We start from the raw sequence: 22,671 nt of genomic DNA on the forward strand, positions 1-22,671 counted from the left end.
TTCGAAACTTTTTAGGAAACAAAAGGAGCAACTTGCGTGATTGTTTTGCAAAGTTGTGCTTATTGGAAGTTTAATTTGGCATTATGTTCAGCATACATTTTCCTTTTTATAAATATTGACTTTTAGTCATTTATCCTGCAAAAATACCAAACATAAAAGTAATGATTATTATAATAATAATAATAATAATAATAATTAATTAATATTATTATTATTATTATTATAATTATTAATTATTATTATTATTATTATAATTATTATATATAATTATTATTATTATTATTATAATTATTATTATTATTATTATTTTATTCCTTTATTGATCCCCATGGGGGAAATTCGGGTGTTGCAGCAGCTCAACTACATAGAAACAGAAAATAAATAAAACATATTATACAATTAAAATAAAATAAAATAAATTTTACAGTGATTTGATGCTTTTCTGTTTTCTGTTCTGGTGTGGTGCTTATTGGAAGTTTAATTTGACATTATGTTCAGCATACATTTTCCTTTTTATAAATATTGACTTTTACAGCAAAAATCTCATCAAATGTTGTCATTTATCCTGCAAAAATACCAAACATAAAAGTAATGATTATTATAATATTATAATAATAATTATTATTATATTATATTGTTATTATTATTATTATATTATTATTATTATTATTATTATTATTATTTTATTCCTTTATTGATCCCCATGGGGGTTATTATTATTATTATTATTATTATATTCCTTTATTGATTTGGGGGAAATTAGTGTTGCAGCAGCTCAACTACATAGAAACAGAAAATAAATAAAACATATTATACAATTAAAATAAAATAAAATAAAATAAAATAAATTTTACAGTGATTTGATGCTTTTCTGTTCTGGTGTGGTGCTTATTGGAAGTTTAATTTGGCATGTTCAGCATACATTTTCCTTTTTATAAATATTGACTTTTAGCTAAACTCATCATTTATCCTGCAAAAATACCAAACATAAAAGTAATGATTATTATTATTATTATTATTATTATTATTATTTATTCCTTTATTGATCCCCATGGGGGAAATTCAAATGTTGCAGCAGCTCAACTACATAGAAACAGAAAATAAATAAAACATATTATACAATTAAAATAAAATAAATTTTACAGTGATTTGATGCTTTTCTGTTCTGGTGTGGTGCTTATTGGAAGTTTAATTTGACATTATGTTCAGCATACATTTTCCTTTTTATAAATATTGACTTTTACAGCTAAAATCTCATCAAATGTTGTAATTTATCCTGCAAAAATACCAAACATAAAAGTAATGATTATTATTATTATTATTATTATTATTATTATTATATTCCTTTATTGATCCCCATGGGGGAAATTCGGGTGTTGCAGCAGCTCAACTACATAGAAACAGAAAATAAATAAAACATATTATACAATAAAAATGAAATAAAAATAAAAATAAAAATGTACAGTGATTTGATGCTTTTCTGTTTTCTGTTCTGGTTTTTGGAATATGGGTTGGACCAAACATGCAACGTGATATTGTGATGTGCATTTATCAACATTTTATTGACCGGTCGATTAATTAATCTAGAAAAAACAAATGTACAGTACCAGTTAAAAAAATTCTACATTGTAGATTAATATTGAAGACATCCAAACTATGAAGGAACACATATGGAATTATGTGGTAAACAAACAAATGCTCAACAAACCAGAATATGTTTTATATTTTAGATTCTTCAAAGTAGTTGAATCAGAAGGTGTGTCCAAACTTTTGACTGGTACTGTATGTTCAGCATACATTTTCCTTTTTATAAATATTGACTTTTAGAGCTAAAATCTCATCAAAAGTTGTCATTTATCCTGCAAAAATACCAAACATAAAAGTAATGATTTGATGCTTTTCTGTTTTCTGTTCTGTTTTTTTGGAATATGGGTTGGATAAAACATGCAACGGGATATTGTGATGTGCATTTATCATAATTAATCTAGAAAAAAAATCAACAAATGTATGTCTAATCAACATGTTTGCAGTCCTATTTGAGTTACCTTTCACCTTTTAGCACATATTGCTGGCTATTGTATGACTAGTTCTCCAAAAATAATCTGATAAACACCAACAGAATATACTAATTAAGGGTCTACTTACCCCACAGAGATACTAAAAGCCATCCTATACAGTACCAGTCAAAAGTTTGGACACACCTTCTCATTCAATGTTTTTTGGGTTTTTTTCTGCATTGTAGATTAATATTGAAGACATCCAAACTATGAAGGAACACATATGGAATTATGTGGTAAACAAACAAATGCTCAACAAACCAGAATATGTTTTATATTTTAGATTCTTCAAAGTCGTTGAATGAGAAGGTGTGTCCAAACTTTTGACTGGTACTGTATCTTTGGCTGCAGTTATGTATTAATTCATTGCTGCTGCCCTAATCAGTCGACATTAACGTCTGTGCTAGCTTATGTTATTGTTTATGGCAGTGACTCGGAATTTGCACCTTAAGAAAACACTTAACATTGTATCAGCTGCTGTTTTAAATGAAATGCAAAATCAACAATTGATTGTATTCCTCCAGCTGTGTCTCAAGTGTGCACATGATAATACAGTTTTATGACAAAGCGTATACCTTTGACTACATACACATTTAAAAACACCACAGTGCACAGGGGTGAAAAACACTTGTTTTAATGTTAAATCAGTTACAAGTGCAACTTTGATCATGTCCCACTGTTTAACAGCCTCAATTTGCAAATGTTAAAGTCAACAATTTCATTCAACACCCCCAGGTCAGAGTATACTTCCCTGTTGTAACTATTGGAGGGTTTTAGTTTTTCAAATTGTAGTTTTTCTAGATCCTGAGACCCAGTGTTATACTTTGATGTGCAGAGGAGTTGATTTGTAATTCCCCTTTTGATTTTAGGAAAACAACGTGTATTAAGATATATTTTTTGGGTATAATACAACACAAGTTGCAGCATGAACTAAACCTAAATGGGCAGTGATTCTGGGACAACGGAGAGTCAAATGTGCAGCCCACTACTCACAGGCATGGATCACATCTCATCACATGGAAAACTACTTGTTCAACTTAAAACGGTGTAGGTTTACTATAAACAATTAGCCACACTGATTCAAGTCAAGAACACCTCCTAGATGGCATCGGCTACAATCCAACATTGGTAGGAAAGTTGGTTAGTCCCGACCTTTTATTAGCAAGGTAAAAAAAGAATCACTATCAATTCATTTTTGATTGCTGCTCCGCCTGTTGGACTTTCATTTTCAACACCAGGTCCACGTCAGAGTTACATGTGTTGTAGATACCCACGACTGAGTGTATTCAGTCTCAGTAACATCTGTGAGCAGCTACAGTAGGAAAACTACAACTACTGATAAGGTAAAGTACCAAGAAATGTTCATCTTAATGCCAGATCTCCTGCCAACAAGTGAATCTATTTAGTTTCAGATCCATATTCTTCAAAGGTTTTTGAAATACAGATAGTAACTTAGAATTTCACAAACTCCTAGCTATTGTCGCAACACATATCCAGGCCAAAGACCAAAAAACATGTTCAATCCTAGTAATAGTTTAATAAAGAAACACACAAACATAAAAGCCTAAAAATGTCACACCTTATCAACTCCCACGTTTAAGCCAGCAAAATAAAAAACACAAGTAAGGTAGCAATAACCTTACCCCAAATAAAGAGCAGAATTAATTAAATACGAGGTACAATTTTTTATGTTCAGCCATGACCAAATCCCCATGGATGGCTGACAGTGTCGTGGTAAGTCCGTCAGGTATCTCTGAAGGGTCTTGTGTGAAATTATCAATTTATCTAGCATGCGTTCACCGATTTCAGGACAAATGAACCACTTTGAAGCACCCGCCCTCACATTTACAACAAGGGGAATCCGTGTTTGTAATTGTTTGTGCCCAGCTGAAGATCCGTCGTCGGCAAGGTAAAACTCACCCGCGGAGGCATCACAAAATTCAACCCCTCCCTCCCCCCCTGCATCCTCCCTCCGACCCCCTGTGCAGCCCTCTTGTTTCCCTGCCCCCTCCCTCACTGTACAGCCTGCTCGTTGGCTGTGCTGCCCGAGTCCTGGGGCTTCATGACGTCAGGGAGCTCTGGGGGAGTGGAGAAAGACTCGACCCTCAGCTGCTCAAATGAATCATCTGAAAGTGACAACAGTGAAAAAGAGAGAGAGAGAGAGAGAGAGAAAGAAGATACATCACAGTGAATCAGGGCTACTATCGTTCAAAACAACCTGCACTGCTCAGACTGGACTAAGAGTTGCTTTATAAAACAAGTGAATGGATGATGCCAAAACTGCATCAGTGACTGAAATTGGATTAATATGGAGTTGATTAAAGGGTAAACTACTTACCACCCAGACGGAAAGCTAACCCCACCGTGGCTGGGGCCTGAGGTCGAGCCGTTTGATTTGTAAAGCCACAATTTCCAAGAGTTTGACCATCATTAAGCATCACGTCATCCTGGTGAAGAAAAAAAAAGTTAATGAAAGCGTATGAAGACATTTAGGAGAGTGCAGTGAAATGGGTGAGGACTCATAAATGTCACACAACCCATTCTGTTCTGATACTACTTGCATTCCTCTGAGCCAGCATGTTTGTATTCAGTGTCAGTGAAGTTTTAAGCTGGAAGAATCCTGTAACCTTTGACTAAATTAAATGATGCAGTTTTGCTGGTTCTGTCTGTCAAAAAGTTAGAAACCTAAATATAAATCAATTTTCTGTCATATATGCAAAGAAAATCATTAAATCTGAGAAGCTGAAACCAGAGTATATTTGGCATTTTTATTTGAAAAATGAATAGTGAATTTTCTTGACTAATCTTTGCAGCTTTAAACGGCACAGCTAATTCCTGAAACGTCGATAAAAAGTGATATTGTCTCACGGTATACATCTTCATATCGCCCACCCGTTCACTCTCCTCAATCAGACGGTGCTAGAGCATGAATGTTAATTCTAATATTGCTCTAAAGTTTGAGTATGAGCGACATTTACCTTGTAAAGTTTCTGATCTTCAGGGGGCCTCTTTAAAATGCCTTCCACAATGCGCTTCAATTCATAGACTGTGGTAGACTCTTTGGCATCGGTGAAGATGGTCGTCTTGTTACGTCGGATCATTAGAAACACATCCTGAAGAGAGATCAAGTGACAGAGGAAAGAGGGGAAACGAGACACTGATGACTCCCAAGAATATTTACATCAGAAAAACATCATTGACCTTGTAAATGGCGTCTTCTCAAACAGGATGCCGTAAATCTCTTATGGCACATTTTCACTGAAACAAATCATTTATGTTGTGGTGTTTTAATCAGGTCCTTCAAAAGCTAGAGAAACAACCGAGACTAAAGTCTGCTGCATCGTTATTAATAAACCATTGTCTTTGTCGAACCCATAACCCACTAAGAAATAAAGATAATTTTGGTGTAAAGTCAAGTATTTCATGATCTACTCATTACTGGTCATCTCTATGATAAAACCTCCAGAAAGTGTCTGTTGGCATCAGCTGGAGATACCTGATTTTTACTGGACAGGATGGAGATGATCAATTGCAATCTGAAAAACAACACAACTAACACTCAAGTGAAGTATAAGTACCTTAAATTTGTACTTATTATAGGACTTGAGTAAATGTACTTAGTTAATTCCACCACAGCTTTTGAAAATATTGATCAATTGAAACAAAAGCATGGGAACACTAGTGTGATACATATTGTGGATGGGTTTTGATCAGTATACTGAGCCACCACACAAAACAACGCCCGAGCAAATACAGCTGTTAAGTCAACTCAAACACAAAGGTAGATAAAGCTGCAGATAAATAAAAAGTAAATGTTAAGTTTAAAAGTAAAGGTGCGGTGATAACTTCTGCCTCTACCAGCTAGGTTATCGAATCAAATCAAAAACCTTTGTTACAGACTCAGCCATTACATAGAATAGAATACATACAAAAACACATTTGGAAAACTGAGTTTAAAACAATATAAAGCAGTGTCTTACAGAGAGACTGATGGAATTTGTGGCGTGTAGTAGTAAACCGTATGTCATTTTTCAGCGTCATTAGGCCGGCAAATACATTTTACATGAGACTTCCTAGAACAGTTTTCAAGTATTTTTTGAGTCCTGCATTTACAATCATGTCACTTGCAAGACACCATCGAGTTAGGTCTCCTCATAGCATCATTATAAGCCACTTGGAGTCGTTGAAAGCTTGCTTTTCTGTAGTTTGTAGTGGTGAATGATGGACAGTATAATGCTCTGAACAGATACATGATAGATCTGTTACACGCAATAAAGAAAATGTTTGCTTGTTCGTGCATCATTGTTCCATGTTCCTCCACGAACACTTAGATCCTCCACTGCTGGTTTCCTAGTTCCTCAAAACCTCTCGAAAAGGAAAATTGGAGATGCAGCCTTTTTCACATTATGCTCCCAAACTGTGGAACAGCCTACCCCAAAAACATCAGAGTAGACACTCTGTAGACACTTTCAAGCTTCAGCTAAAAACACATCTATTTCACCAAGCATTCTTCAATAACAGCGCTTAGTCCCAAAACTATCCCTCAATTGATCTTTTATGTACTCATTCACTTCTATGTACAGTACCAGTCAAAGGTTTGGACACACCTTCTCATTCAACTACTTTGAATAATCTAAAATATAAAACATATTCTGGTTTGTTGAGCATTTGTTTGTTTACCACATAATTCCACATGTGTTCCTTCATAGTGTGGATGTCTTCAATATTAATCTACAATGTAGAAAAAAAAAAAAAATAAAGAAAAACCATTGAATGAGAAGGTGTGTCCAAACTTTTGACTGGTACTGTATGTACAATTTTTAAATGTAATATGTTTTTCTGTTTTATTGATATGCTGACATATCTGTACAAACTTGTTATTCTGTTATTTATTTATCTTATCTATTTTTATCTTTAACTTAAAAAAAATGTTTTCCAAATGTACAGCACTTTGAGCTACTTAGTCTGTATGAAATGTGCTATATAAATAAAGATTATTATTACTATTATTATCATTAAAACTTGCTATTCTGTTACTATTTTTTATTTATTTATCTTATCTATTTTTATCTTAGTCTGTATGAAATGTGCTATATAAATAAAGATTATTATTACTATTATTATCATCATTATTATTATTAAAACTTGCTATTCTGTTACTATTTTCTATTTATTTATCTTATCTATTTTTATCTTAGTCTGTATGAAATGTGCTATATAAATAAAGATTATTATTACTATTATCATCATTATTATTATTAAAACTTGCTATTCTGTTACTATTTTTATTTATTTATCTTATCTATTTTTATCTTAGTCTGTATGAAATGTGCTATATAAATAAAGATTATTATTACTATTATCATCATTATTATTATTAAAACTTGCTATTCTGTTACTGTTTTTTATTTATTTATCTTATCTATTTTTATCTTAGTCTGTATGAAATGTGCTATATAAATAAAGATTATTATTACTATTATTATCATCATTATTATTATTAAAACTTGCTATTCTGTTACTTTTTTATTTATTTATCTTATCTATTTTTATCTTAGTCTGTATGAAATGTGCTATATAAATAAAGATTATTATTATCATTATTATTATCTATTATTATTATTAAAACTTGCTATTCTGTTAATAAAGATTATTATTTTTTATTTATTTATCTTATCTATTTTTTTTTATCTTAGTCTGTATGAAATGTGCTTTATAAATAAAATTATTTATTATCATCATTATTATTATTAAAACTTGCTATTCTGTTACTATTTTTTTTTATTTATTTATCTTATCTATTTTTATCTTAGTCTGTATGAAATGTGCTTTATAAATAAAGATTATTATTATTATTATTATCATTATTATTATTAAAACTTGCTATTCTGTTACTATTTTTTATTTATTTATCTTATCTATTTTTATCTTAGTCTGTATGAAATGTGCTTTATAAATAAAGATTATTATCATTATTATTATTAAAACTTGCTATTCTGTTACTATTTTTTATCTTATCTATTTTTATCTTAGTCTGTATGAAAGTTTGGTCACACACATCTCTACAGTGAGGCTTTAAACACACACACACACACACACACACAGTGCGGCAGCTGCCAGCTAGCATGCTAACAAGCTAACATTAGCTTCCTATGGGTTTTAAAATGGTGCCCTTTCCCCCAAATATCACCTATTAAACACAGACTGTGATGTCTAACGTTAAAGTTGCCACATTTAAGTGTGAAAAGCAATTTATGTTGCCAGGTGATAGCATTAACCGAGCTACAGCGGCTACTGACAACTTCTGCTAGTTAGCTTCTTCGTGGCTAGCTAGCCTAAGCTACATTGTTGACGTTAACTAACGCAGGGGGAGCTAACCCCATGCTAGCAAGGGTTAGCTAAACAAAGATCAGCTGTGGGATGATTGTTCCGCTACGTTTTAACGTTTGGATAATGACTTATTGACACATTAAAGTTAACAGGCCGTTACATCTGGAGCTGTATCTGTTTTCCTCACTCACCATTTCTTGCGGTTAGTTGCACACAGGGAGAAAAAACGCCTCCACCGCACAGCGACAACTGTGAGATCACGGCCGCGTCAGACCGGAAGAGACGTGCGGTTCTAGAAACCAACCAGCAGGTGGCGGAAGATTGTTTTTCTTCTTTTTCTAATCTTTGATCTAATCTTTCCGTTTCCGGAACAGAAAACATGACAAGAATGGTGGTAAAATAAAAAATTAAAATAAAAAAGAGTGAGAAGAAGACAAAAATAAATATTATAATATTTAAATATAACAAAAATTAAAATAAAAACTATTTTTTATTTATTTATCTTATCTATTTTAATCTTAGTCTGTATGAAATGTGCTTTATAAATAAATTATTATTATTATTATCATCATCATCATTATTATTAAAACTTGCTATTCTGTTAGTTTTTTATTTATTTATCTTATCTATTTTTATCTTAGTCTGTATGATAAAGATTATTATTATTATTATTATTATTATTATTATTATTATATTATTATTATTATTATTAAAACTTGCTATTCTGTTACTGTTTTTTATTTATTTATCTTTCCGTTTTCGGAACAGAAAACATGACAAGAATGGTGGTAAAATAAAAAATGAATATAAAAAAGAGTGAGAAAAGACAAAATAAAATATAATAATATTTAAATATTAAAAACATTAAAATATAATTTCTAAAGTTTCTCTAAAAAAAAACTTCTTCATGCTGTATGAAATGTGCTTTATAAATAAAGATTATTATTATTATCATCATCATCATTATTATTAAAACTTGCTATTCTGTTAGTTTTTTATTTATTTATCTTATCTATTTTTATCTTAGTCTGTATGATAAAGATTATTATTATTATTATTATTATTATTATCAACATTATTATTATTAAAACTTGCTATTCTGTTACTGTTTTTTATTTATTTATCTTTCCGTTTCCGGAACAGAAAACATGACAAGAATAGTGGTAAAATAAAAAATGAATATAAAAAAGAGTGAGAAGAAGACAAAGATAAAATATTATAATATTTAAATATTTAAAAAATTTAAATATAATTTCTAAAGTTTCTCTAAAAAAAAACTTCTTCATGCTGAATCTATTTTTTTTATTTTTTTTTAAAGATCTCCATTGCATAAAAACCTCTGCCTCTGCTTCTCAAAAGTGGCAGAAATAGATATGTTTTTTGCCTTACTTATTTAGTTATTTACACAATTGAAAAATATAAAAAACATAACATTGATAAATAATATTACAGTGCAGGAAGAGGCAGAAAGCCCACTGGGCGTATTTGAAGCCTCCACCTATATAATATATATAAAAAAAATCACAATACTATAACGAATACAAAAATAATATACATATGGTATGAAATATATATATATTTACAAGATGTGATTCATAATAACAATAAATTATAAACAACAAGAAAACAAAGAATGAGTCAAGATGATATTTGGCTAGTTGATCAACTGTTTCATTCCCTTGAACGTCCACTTTTTAAGTACGTTTTTCCCTTTACAGTATGTTAATCTCTAACCATCCTTTCAATGGTCATATCTGTATGTGATGTCAACTCTACAGGCCTTTAATGATCTGGACTAGTAGGGTACATGAACTATGTATATTCATCAACACACATTTAGCTTTACTAAAATCCTGAACAGAGCTTCATCTACCAATCATAACCATTCCTTCATCCTGACTCCCTCCCTAGTGAAACAAACAGGTGTTTCTTTTCACCAGTTGCTTCTTTTATGTGGGAGGACTTAACTTCCACCTCCCAGTCCCACAGCAGCTGTCACCGCAGCGAGTGGAGCAGCTGAACCGACAGCAGCTGAGAAAAACAAATCAAGCGAGCTGCGACTAACTGAAAGATCAGGGTCTGTTTTTCCTGTTGTGTTTATGACTTTGTGGCTTGTTTGGCTGGTCAGCGGTTGATTCATATGATAAGGAAAGAGATAAAAACATATATAAAATGTACACATTTCTAAATGAGTTTTCTTTAAAAATAACTTTCTTTTTAAAAGCAACATTTTAAGATGCAAGAGTTTCATCAAAGAAAACATGACCTCTAAAACTCAGCTGTTGTTTTGTTTGACACATTTTTTTTTTTTTTTCTGAACACTGTAACAGAACACTGTAACAAAGAGGTTCCAAAATATATTTGCATTAACTTGAAATTGCCTGTGCAGGTGCAACTCAGATATAACAGGTGAGAGTCTTATGTTTCAGATGCCCGACTGTATATACTACATATGTTCGTGTTAACACGTTAAAATAGTTTAAGGTTGAAATCAGATCATGGTACTGACAAATTCCCTCATTTTGAGAGCATATTGATTACACAGAGTATATTTGTAGTTACATTTTTCATATTGAAAACATAATCAAAACAATTCTTATTTAAAGTAAGTTTATTTATTTACAAATAAATCCTGATGTAAAACATAACACTGTTGTCTCCACCAGACTCATATGGTTCAAGCACAAAATAACATCTCTTTTCTTGACATGACTGTCAAGACCTGCATTTAGTTTGTTATGCTCTTTTAGCATATTTAAGACAATTCATTGAAGTACAATGTTGCATTCTGATATGAGAGAGGATTTCCAAAAATAGGATACAAGCATGAAAATAGCCTTTTATTAATCTGATGGACAAAAAAATAGGTCAAAACCAAAACATAATTTGTTTTGAGCAGGTTTGAAATGACACTGAGTCGTTGGCAGAGTGAAAGATGATGTAGAAACTTGCAGGTATTTTCCGTACCTGTCCAGTCAACAATGTCCTCACTGTGGTCAAACCATCAGAGTTCCCACATTTCCACTGTGGCCATAAAGGACTGAAGAATTCCAGAACTTTTCCATGACAGTCCTTGACAAATTCATGGCGCTTCCATGACCGAAAAATATTCTTCCTCCCTATTTTGTAAAAATAATACCCAGCCCAATTGGAATTCCACAGCAATTGACCTGAAAAATGATAAAACTGAGTGAGAAAACTTGTGAAGTGAAACTCATATTTTCATAAGCTGCTTTCAGGTTGTTTTCAAATTCACCGACTTTCTTGTTCTGAAAAACACCTCAAGAAAATGCGAAGATATTCCACAACTTCCATGAACCCAGATATATGTAGAATGTTTTATTACATATGTTACATAATATATATTATACACAAAATATATATTCAACTCACCAAATAAACTTTAGACATCTATCTAACCACGAAAGCACTCTCTCGGATCTTTGAATAGGCGTACTGTGGAACAGAGAGGCCAGAAGAGTCATTTGACATTATTACAAAACAAAGGCTCATCAAAACTTGAATATTTACAACCTTCACTTACATTCAGTCCTCTGGGGGATTGGACCGGCTCCAGTCCTGTACAGCAGAGCTCTGAAAAGGGCCTTTCCTTCGTCTTCGAATGCTCTTTGAAACACAGACTGAAAACCTTGGCGGGCAGGTAGACGTCCCAGTCAGCTGCATGCTCCTCTGCAAGATCACTCACCATCCTGTTAACGAACAGTAAAAAGAAAACATGCAGTCTTGACTTAAATGCTTGATTCTTGATTTGCTGTATTTTTCATATTCTTCTGTAAATGTAGAGCTGGAAGATGCATTAATGCAATACAGATACAGTCCTTTATAGACAACATCTATTGTTATATAACTATAAGTACTGACCTGTCAATCAGCTGTTGTGTGATCAAATCCATGGTTCCTGTCTGCTGATGATGGACGACAAGAGCGACAGTGACCTTCAGCTGATCTTTCAGTTCTCTGTTGATCTAGCATGGGGTTAGACAAATCCAAAGACATGGTTACTTTAAGATAAAATGGTAATTACTTTGTTAGCATTCCACAACAACAAATCTTATGTTGCATTCACATATGTGAGAGATGGGAAAGACTGCCGTGGTTACAATCTCCAAGTATTCATGTCATTGGAGGACAACAACAGGACAACAAAGTTGCAGAGTCTGATGAGGGTTATATAAATACTGTGCATGGACAATAAACCAAAATATCCATTACATGGGATAGTTCTCACATCAACGTGGATGTTGATGTGAGAACTATTTACAAGACAAAACTGGTCATTACAATAACTTAAAGGAAAAATTCACCTTCATCCACCTTTTATGTGGATGTACAATCAGTGTTGATGCTAAATGTAATCGATTTAAGCAATAAATTCCTCTCTATGTGCTATACTGACCCAGAAAGCCCCGTTCTCCTGCTCACGGAGTTGTACCAGCAGTGCCTACATGTACCAGAATGAATTGAATGCGAGCTTCTAATCCCCAGAGTCCCCGCTGGCCATATCCTCTTGCACCGCTAATGCAGCTGCAGCCTCGGCCTCTCTCTGCATTTCTTCGGCTGTATACTCAAATAACTCAAATAAATATGGCTGTATATCCAAGTCAGCCAAAACACTGTAAAATGCAATCCTCGTCCATAACATCCTTTGCTCAGACAGAAACTAGAAATCCAACCTCAAACAGCCGCTAATTCTTCCTTACCTCCAACTATGTCATCAAAATACACATATTTTGCAGCTGTGAACTCAGCTTTCTTGGACAATATAGCACTCACCGACAAATGTATTGCCTCAAGAGTCTACATTTACCATCAACTCTAAAAGGTGGCACATTTATATAAAAAATAATATGAGCATTTCAATCAACAAAGAACTCACCTTGTGGACTATGTCATGAGGCAGTCTGGAGAGGATCCTGATCGGGTATCCAAAGTGGGCGATGATGTCTACGATGTGCTTCGACACATCGGCAGGGAGGCATGACTGCATCGGCACAGCTTCCACCCACTTGGAGTAGTAGTCCGTTACAGTCAAGATGTACTTGTGTCCGTTCAGCGTTTGGGGCAGCGGTCCTCTGACGTCCAGACCAAGCCATTGCCACGGCTCTTTCACCTGCCATCACAACATCACAGTAACATTTCCAACCACTTTAGCTTGTGTTTAATGCTGCAGTTCATTCAGGTCATCATGTTGTAACTCACCTCTATCACCTTCTCGGGATTTTCACAGTCGGTCTGTGAACATTACAGACGATCACTTGATTAAAATACTTCATAATATAGAAGTCAAAGTATAAAAGACAATACATAGTAGTTTAAAACCATGAGGACTACTTACACTCAAACCATCATCTGGAGCCCACATAATGTCCTGTTGGTGCATGTGAACAATGACACGATGTCAAATTGGATATAAAGGTAAAAAAGTTGTTGATAACAAACTGCAATAATGAAGGTAAACATCTGACAACAAAATGTTTTTGATTTTCCTAATGTCATATAACAATTGCCATATTTTGTGCTAAATATAAGCAACAATAATGAGATTTACAAGTATCAAAACGTGTTGATTAGTAATTATACTTTATATATAATATTCAATATATAATAAAATGTACCCGTGGTGCACAGTAATCTCCATGGAAGAAGTGTGGAAATGACTCTATCTTCATCAACCCTTCATCTACTATTATCCTCCATTTGTCATTTGAATTTTTTGGGTCGTTGTCCCTGAAAATAAAACCAGAAAAGGAATAAAACACATTAAAGAGGGTAGATCCAAATCCAAATGGGTAGAAACTCAAAACAAAACGCTTAATACAGAAATTTAGGTTCAAACTGAAACTGCTATGTTACTCACTCACAGTTTCTGATGTAGACAAAATTTTAGAAGTGCATGTATAAGTTGAATTAATAAAAGCTGTTATATACTTTCAGTAGAACATCACATCACAGTTTTTTAAACTACTTTCTGACGTATGATAAAATCGATCAGGAGAAGACTCTGTAGATGAATTGACAATGGAGACTATTTAAAACTAGGACTGTCACAATATCAGATTTTCAGTACACCAATATGGTGGCCTAAAGAATTCACAATATCAATATTATCACAACACATGTAAAAAAGAGAATAATGCTATCAGTCAAAATCTTTGACTTATTGTACTTTTTTTTGTTTTTTAAGAATGAATTAAATCAAAATTAATGGGAGGGGGAAAGAGTCTGTAACCATAACTGGATTAATTTTAGGCGCTGGATTATTTACAAAACTCTCTGAGTAATGACAAGACAACAATTCAGAAAGAAATTGGACATCTGGAATGAAGAAAGAGGACACAAGTGTACGACATTACAGAGACGTTTTATGCCCGCAGAGTGAGAAAAACTGTGAACATTGTGGTGGTAAAGAAATAATAACAACAGTGGAGGGTTAAGAAAATGCCAAACTTTAAGTAACATACCCAGCAGGTACTTCCTCTGTTTGGCTGGGCTCTTTGTTTTGGACTCTTCTTTTTGCCATCACAGGAGTGATAGTTGGAGACGGAGCTGGACTCGCCTGTGAGGCTTTAACACCAGATGACTAGTTTCACAATACAGAGAAACAACACACACTGTGTTCACAAACTTAAACTGGTTGTCATTGTAAACAATTAACATACACATGATGCTTAAGTGAAGTAAAGACAGAATTTATGTTAAGTTCCTTGTTTTTTAACCTTAACCCAAGGAAGCTCAATCTGAGCAAACAATGTTTTATAAATTCAGAAAAAATGGACCAACAAGCTTTCTAAAAGGATCACAAGTGACAACTGAATCACAGAATTTTAACAGTTAAACGTCAATATAATATGCTCTCACCTTAAATCTCTTACTTCTTTGGTTACTGGAAGCCTAAATCAGAGGGGCAGTGACAGTAATGAGATGTGATATATGTATTAAGATAATTATCATAAACAGATGAAAAGTAACTACAAACAAACCTCTCTTTTCTGTGTATTTCCAGGGGATGAAAATATGGTGGGAACTGCATCTTCCCGAAGTTTCACACATTTGCCCGTCCTGTCAATGTACTGTTCCTCGAAATGATTGATGCACAGCACAGAGAAGCGCGACGGGGTCCAGTCCTTCATCTTCATGTTGACAAGCCATTTCTTGAGCTTTCTGGGATTGTAGAGAGGAAATCTGTGGAAGCCCACAACTCATTAAAACAGTCCTCACACTGATCTGTGAAGAAAATACAACACTGAACTCCATATAATAGTCAGTATGTTTTCCCTTAATGTTGTCATTGGCAGACTGGCTTCATAGTTAAACATCACTCGAGGCTTTTTGCTGAAGTGCTGCTTTATTTGGTAAATATTGCGTGCACAAAAACACCAGTACTGTACCTCACTAAAGTATTAACTTTTAAATTTTGCAATATTTATTACTAGTGTGATGGATGTAAGCAAAAATATATACACTGTTGTAAAGTGATGAAGATTTCTTGTAAGGTATATATGGATCAAAGTCTATTCTGTCCAATAAATCATATTTATACTCTGTTAACGGGTATAGCACCTCTTAATGTTGAGAAAGGGAGGTAAACATTTATGGAAACTTTTGTGTATTTGTGGAAAATGCAAAAACAGGAACATTTCATATACTTTTACATTAAGACCACGTTGGACCATCCAAGAACCACAACACCTAGAACAGTCAAATCTGGACTACATTATCCCAGAGAAGCCAGACTCTTTAAAACATTGTTTGAAATGTATGAAACATTTCCTTTATTTGTGAATATACAAAAAAGGGAGATTGCACTGTTTTTTAGTTACATTACACCAAATGTTCTCTTTTAAAAAACAGTATACTTAGACTAGTTATCCCACAGAATCAAAAAAACACCAATGAAGTGTATTTTATTATTTTATACTAATGTCTGCCTCCAGTCTGTTGTTTATTTGTCTGTTTCTGTGCACTAGTGGCCAGATTCATTGTACGCATGCGCAAACCTGGCCAATAAAGTTGATTCATTGTACGCATGCGCACACATGGCCAATAAAGCTGGTTCATTGTACGCATGCGCAAACCTGATGCCTGTTAGCTTCACGTTAGCTAGCTTACTATTCATAAATCTAGTTGTGTTTACGAGTGAAAAATGTTAATACTCACTTAAAATACTTCACATCTGACTCGCTGGAGCTTTCGCAGTCGTATGCACATTTATATCTTCCCATTTAGTTCACAATGTTGTTTCATTTGCGTCCAAACAAACAGATTTTGTTGCAAACAGTTGTTTGGCGCTAGCAGTAAAGCTAACAATAACACAATCCGTAACATCCGGTCCGCCTTTTCAAAATAATAAACTCATGATATATTTGAGAAATTACATTAACAAAGTCAAAGAATACATTTTACAATAATTACATAGTAATTGGCAGTATGAAAAGAGTATATTTTTGTTTGTCTTGTATCAAACCCTGGAATTTGTTAATTATACACAAACCGGAAATTCTTATTTTCTAAATATTACTAACTTGACTCAACGGATGTTTCTTCTTCGTGTATTATTTAAGTGCACATAAACGCCCTGCACCGCCACCTTGTGGATAAACGCTAAAAGGGCAGTCACTCATGTTCTTTTGACACATTTTAACTGATTTGTACCCAGGTAAATGCATGTATATTTACATAAAAAAAAATATATATATATGCTTGTAAAAATCTAAATATTTCCGTACAAATATAGATTTTTTTTCCCCCCCTATTGTTTCATAGACACATAATAAATCAGTTTGATCAAGATTGAAAACCGTGATAAACAATGCATAATGGCTGCAGATGTCGCACAGCTCAGTTGTTTTTTGTTTTCCACTCGACCCTCCACTCATCCCAGTCCAGTAAAGTTCGTTTTATGTCCCATCCTGCAGCCTCCACACCTGGAATAGGCACAAATAATGTTTTCTATTGGTAAATTACACAAGAAAACGTTGGTGATTATTAGGTTAAAATAGATTTGTGTATATGCTCACCTTTGAGAAATGGATTGAAAATCCTGTCCATCATCTTGTGACTCTCATGCACCATTTCCCAGTTACCTTTAAAATATAAAAGCATGTAAAGGAGAGAAAGCACCGTTTTATTGTAAAGTAAAGAAGTGAATGGAGGTAAAGGCTCACTTTGTGTTGGAGGGTCTCTGGAAGTTGGAGGGCTCAACTTGCTGCTGAGCCACACAGCTTGGCACATGGCTCTGATTTCATCACGTACTGATGCTTCTGGTCCCAAACAAACATATACACAGCCTGAGAGGAACACAGCAGAGTTATTAAAAAACACTCAAAGTATGTTAGATGGTTCTTAAACACATTGTTGTTCTGTAGAGGACGTTGGGAGATAGCATACCATTTCGTACTCCCAAAAGGAAAGGCATGTTGTTTCCCTTCAAAGCCAAATTCAGATCCTCTGGGCTACAAAATAATAAGCAAAATTATAATAAAATGTGTACTTTTGTGTAATTTCTCATCATATAAGCAAAACGTTACCTTTGTACAACCTCCTGTAGCCTCACTCCAAGTTTGATTGGCACCGTTTTCCTGAACTCTGTTAACAAGCACAAGAATTCATTGTTCTGAATGCACAAAATTAACATATTTATAATAATAATAATAAGAAGAATTTATCTAAATACCGCTTTCCAAAGCAAGGTTAACAAGGTACTTTACAGGAATACAGAATCATGAAAGTGTTCATTACAAAACAATAAGAACAACAGCACCATGAGTAAAACAATAAAAATAAGGAATAAGACAAAAATCATAGAAATAAAACATAGCAATTAAAATTTTAAAAGTAAACAAATGTCATAAGAAAAAAGAAGGATATAAGGAAGACGAGAAGAGTCTTACATCAAGAGGTAGACTTAGCCATCCTCATATATTAATATATTTTATTATATCTTGTGTCGCAATACTTTAATTATTGGACACGTGAAATAGTCATGAAGATGTCAGAAAATTACCAAAGAAAACTGGTTCTCTCTGATTGGCCTCCAGTGGACTCAGGATCCGTTCGTCTCTCAGGTACTGCTGCAGCACAATCGAAAGCCGCGCCTCGTTCAAGGTTTCCATGACAACAGAGCGCACAGCCTTGTAGTTGGCAAAGAGGTGGAGGACGGTGAAGAGGAAGAAGAGGCTGACAGTCAGTCTGGGGGGATGGAAAGAAGTATAAAAAAACAGACTCAAGATTGCAAGATTGTTATGGTGATTTATATACGTTTTCTATGAAAACACTTACATCGGATTATCAGTGACGAGGGGAATGAGCATCAAACTGACCAGCAATCCAGCCAGATTCACTAAAGTCTCCTGTGGGGAAGTAAAATACATGAAGATGAGACAAGCAAACTGCCCGTAACCCCGGAAACGCTGTTTTGATGATTTTGCAGATTCCTGTTAAGAGTTCTTATCAATTTAAACTCAGAAACATGCAGTGCAAACAGCTGGTTATGGCTTTTCTTAAAAAGGGTAACGCCTCCACACTACTTCATGACACATTTTTTAAATTCTATTTATCAATGACTATGTTTTAATCCTACTTGGATCTTCTTCAAGTCAGAGAAACCACACCCATATTTATACATCATGTACACCAGAAGACAAACCGGCTTTATGATCGCAGGCGTGGTTCATCCAAAATACATAAGAGTTATAAAACATCCACTAACAATTAACAATTCAATAAAGTACACAAAAACAGTAATACAAAAGCCATACTTCTAATTGTCAGCCATGTATGTTATTCAAAACCTTATGTCATATTCATCATTATATCAGAAACTAAGTAAGTAAGTAATTAAGTTTAAAAAAAGAAAGAAGAACTATTGAATACATGTACAGAAATTGGGTCTAAACATTATCAGATCACAATAAAGAGACTCACCTGTTATATTTCGAACATTTTTCATTTTTACAAATCTCTGTGCCATGGCATGGAGTAGAGAGCAGGCGCTACCTTTCTCCTTATTTATCACAAGTTATCACACTGATCACTATGGTTTTCTCCACAATAAACAGTTAAAGGTCATAAAGTACCTGACTGCCATCTTTGGCAGAGATGTCGGCCATGTTGTCTCTGCGAGCCTGATGGACAGTCAGAGCCGCTCTGGTGGCACCGCCTGCAACTCCAACAAGAGACTAAAAACACAAATAAGTCAGCTTATGTTTATTTTAAAAAATTACATTGAAGCCCTAAACTTTTAAGTCGATTGAGTGTTTAGTGGGTCAACAACAGGATATTCTGATAATCCATCAGGTTTGATTGTTTGTCTCTGTTTCATGTCACAGTTTGTAGTCAGACCTGTGAATCGCCACTTACATCTTAAGTATTTTCAACAACTCCAATTGTGTTAATATTAAATCAATAAAGTGAACCTCAAAAGGCACGCATTCTGATCAACAGGCTACCAAGTTTAGGCCAGTGGCTCCTGAGCTTTTTGGCTTCTGATCTCAAATAATTATTTATCTTTGGGAAAAGCAAATTAGGTGAACCTTGAGTTTTTTTGCCTTATCACAGCTTTAAATTGTTTAAAGTGTTTCTAATTACCTTGAATATCCCTGCTGTACAGACAATCAGGGTGAAGCAAGCAGGAAAGTATGGAGCCAATATTTCCATGAACATGGCGATGTCGTTGAGAACGTCAGCAAAAAGTCTGGGAAGAAATTAAAAGACAGAACTTTAAATGTGTTCATCATAATGAGTAGAGAAGACTGACAACGTTTCTTTAATCTAGTTCCTGAACATAATGCTTACCTCCATTTTTTGGCCTCAGAGTCCAGTTTACTCCTGGAACAAAGACAAACAAAATGACAATGAAGATAAATTTCCATCAGTGAAAGAGGAGCACAAATAAAAAGTGAAGAAATAGAGAGCATCCAAACATTGTATTAAAGCTCCAAAAACTTTTATTGTCCTGAAAAAATACAATATATAAAATTAAAAGCCAACCCTTTCTGCCAAGCGAAGAGGATTCTTCCCAACATGCCAGTTCCATCTGCAGGGGAAACCATTAGTATGCAGGTTGCACTCACCATGCAAGAGTAACATACATTCACTGTGTATTTGAAGGGTTTACCTCTAAGTAACCAGGTGACTGTGGCTGCAGCTACTGTTGCCTCATGGTTTCCAACACCGACACCTTTGAGAGAAGCCTGAGTGGCCAGAGTCCCTGACAGAGAGCTGGAGAACGCCTGAGAGAGAGAGAAGAGTGTGGATGGAGAGTTTCAATCTGATGGGGATGATCTACATAGTGTTAGTGCATCATTTACTGTACCTGCACAGTATCCCAAAACTGGTACTGCAGGTAATCATTGCTGACGCTCTCTGGATATCCTTGAGGCAGAAAGACACTCTGAAATAAAAAAGTTAATATGTGAGTCTGAGGGGGGGATGAGCAGTCAATGAAGCTACAGTTAAGTTCAAATGTTAAAATAATATGTTATATTGATGTCTTTTTTCTTTCTACATGAAATATTACAATAACAAATACATCAAATGTATTAATTACATCTGAAATAGTTTTGGCCCCAACGAAACAAGAATTAATGCTTCAATGCACTCAAAGAGTTTTTGTCTTATAAATTAAAATCTCCACCACAGATATAAAAAAGAAATGAACAGACTAGAAGAGAATGGCTGCAGTGTGTATTGATGTATATGTGCATGTTGCAAATATGAATGCTGATTTTAATATTGTTATCATCATTATTACCATTATTTACTGGGTTGGGTTTTATTCCCCATCTTATGTTATATGTTCTATTTCATCATATTTTTTATATTATTTTATCAAGTGTGTTTTATTTTGTCTTATTATCTTTTTATGTTCATTGTCTGTCTGTTTCTCTATATTGTATTAAAGGTGCAGGACTATATAGTAGCCCTCTCAGATGCCTGATTGGATCAAATATACCTCTGTGTTGGAGATTACAATCTTGTCAGTGGTAAAATAGATGGAAAAGTTGTATTTCCTTACTTTGAAAACTCCAACAATAGAGTTTCCTCTTGATTCCCCTTCACTTCCATCTCTTCTCCTCTCCATCACTGCATCCTTTGCGAAATACTTCCAGGACTCTGCACTGCCATACCTCTCTGTGGCCAAAACTACCCCTCTATCTGTCTCCATGTTGGCTGATAGGAGCAAAAAAATATAAATTTAAGATTAAACTAACAAACAGAAATATAATGCAGTCTGAAATACGCTGGAATGTATTTAATTAAAGTCCATTTCTGCTCAGTACAGGTTGAAACTGGGCACAGCATACGTGTCGTCCTCCAGCGTGTTGATCTTTTTAAGCACTTCCGTGTTTACTTCCGCATTCAGAGTTCGGAGAGTCCTGATTGGTCGATTCGGAGTTTAGGGCGGGGCTCCGATGAGACTCCAATAACAGCAGAGAGAAGCACTAATAATAATAATAACACTAATAATCAGCACCTTTTGATGACAAATTGACAGTATGAATGCAAAATGCAACAATTAACATAAGCGTAATACATTCTATGGAAAAAATAAAAGCTTTTTGGGACAATATTTTTATAGGTATTGGCTGAGGGCATTGCTTTTACTGTATATAAGGTTTAAGTACACATAAAATGTCATTATATTTTAACATGATATGATATATAATTCATTGTAAACGTATTGATTAATTGGTAAATTTGATATGCATGAATGTTAAATAAAAAAATAAGTTACCTCCAATTTCACTGGATTTATGTGAATTTAAAGAACATATCAGACAACAAAACTAAAACTACAAGTAATAAAACTGTCAAACTGTACAGAGTAACTTAGTTTTTTCTTATTAATGTCTAGGCAATCCATCCAATGGTTGCTGAGAAACATCAGTCTGGACCAAAGTGGTGGAACCACAGACCGACCAACACATTTTGCTTCCCTGGAGCCTTACTGTCCATACAGAGGAGGCCAGGGGAGTGGGATGTCATTTGATATTGAATGGAGGGCTTCAGTTTTTGAGCATTGGCAAATATCCACCAGTCCTTGTAACTCTGAGAATGACAAAACGTTATTATCACTCTGAAGCTGAGCCTGGAATTTGCTGATGCAACAAAAGGCCAGTTAGTTGTTATAGCACAAATTTATCCAACCAAAGTAGGAGATCCTAATTCACTGAGGTTTGCCTTAAATACAAAGTTTAAAAACACATTTTCAGATTTTTTTTGAATGTTGAACTTCCCTTTGTTCTACTTCCCTGAAACTAAG

At 34.1% G+C, this 22,671-nt stretch overlaps 3 protein-coding genes across 3 annotated transcripts; all 3 read right to left on the reverse strand.

Annotated features, from left to right (window-relative positions):
• Nucleotides 1-2,669: 2,669 nt before the first annotated feature.
• Nucleotides 2,670-8,679, reverse strand: elob (elongin B). Its single transcript, XM_054607559.1, has 4 exons — nucleotides 8,579-8,679; nucleotides 5,036-5,170; nucleotides 4,396-4,504; nucleotides 2,670-4,183 (listed from the first exon to the last, which is right to left on the reverse strand). The coding sequence occupies exons 1-4, from the start codon at nucleotides 8,579-8,581 to the stop codon at nucleotides 4,071-4,073; spliced, it is 360 nt and encodes a 119-aa protein (XP_054463534.1). The 5' UTR covers nucleotides 8,582-8,679; the 3' UTR covers nucleotides 2,670-4,070.
• A 2,344-nt stretch (nucleotides 8,680-11,023) lies between these two features.
• Nucleotides 11,024-16,651, reverse strand: zgc:153292 (uncharacterized protein LOC100003014 homolog). Its single transcript, XM_054607134.1, has 12 exons — nucleotides 16,566-16,651; nucleotides 15,389-15,590; nucleotides 15,267-15,299; nucleotides 14,870-14,988; nucleotides 14,024-14,135; nucleotides 13,744-13,776; nucleotides 13,608-13,640; nucleotides 13,285-13,518; nucleotides 12,270-12,373; nucleotides 11,932-12,097; nucleotides 11,781-11,843; nucleotides 11,024-11,557 (listed from the first exon to the last, which is right to left on the reverse strand). The coding sequence occupies exons 1-11, from the start codon at nucleotides 16,628-16,630 to the stop codon at nucleotides 11,799-11,801; spliced, it is 1,146 nt and encodes a 381-aa protein (XP_054463109.1). The 5' UTR covers nucleotides 16,631-16,651; the 3' UTR covers nucleotides 11,024-11,557; nucleotides 11,781-11,798.
• rusf1 (RUS family member 1) lies at nucleotides 16,240-21,765 on the reverse strand. The gene is made up of 15 exons (XM_054607133.1): nucleotides 21,689-21,765; nucleotides 21,424-21,578; nucleotides 20,722-20,799; nucleotides 20,524-20,638; nucleotides 20,397-20,442; nucleotides 20,202-20,234; nucleotides 19,995-20,100; nucleotides 19,484-19,585; nucleotides 18,687-18,757; nucleotides 18,412-18,596; nucleotides 17,936-17,993; nucleotides 17,796-17,860; nucleotides 17,573-17,695; nucleotides 17,426-17,491; nucleotides 16,240-17,332 (listed from the first exon to the last, which is right to left on the reverse strand). Exons 1-15 carry the CDS (start codon nucleotides 21,708-21,710, stop codon nucleotides 17,247-17,249), a joined length of 1,311 nt encoding a protein of 436 aa, XP_054463108.1. The 5' UTR covers nucleotides 21,711-21,765; the 3' UTR covers nucleotides 16,240-17,246.
• Between the last annotated feature and the right edge of the window lie 906 nt (nucleotides 21,766-22,671).

The sequence above is a fragment of the Anoplopoma fimbria genome, chromosome 11, assembly GCF_027596085.1.
Source record: "Anoplopoma fimbria isolate UVic2021 breed Golden Eagle Sablefish chromosome 11, Afim_UVic_2022, whole genome shotgun sequence".
Taxonomy (NCBI): Eukaryota; Metazoa; Chordata; class Actinopteri; order Perciformes; family Anoplopomatidae; genus Anoplopoma; species Anoplopoma fimbria.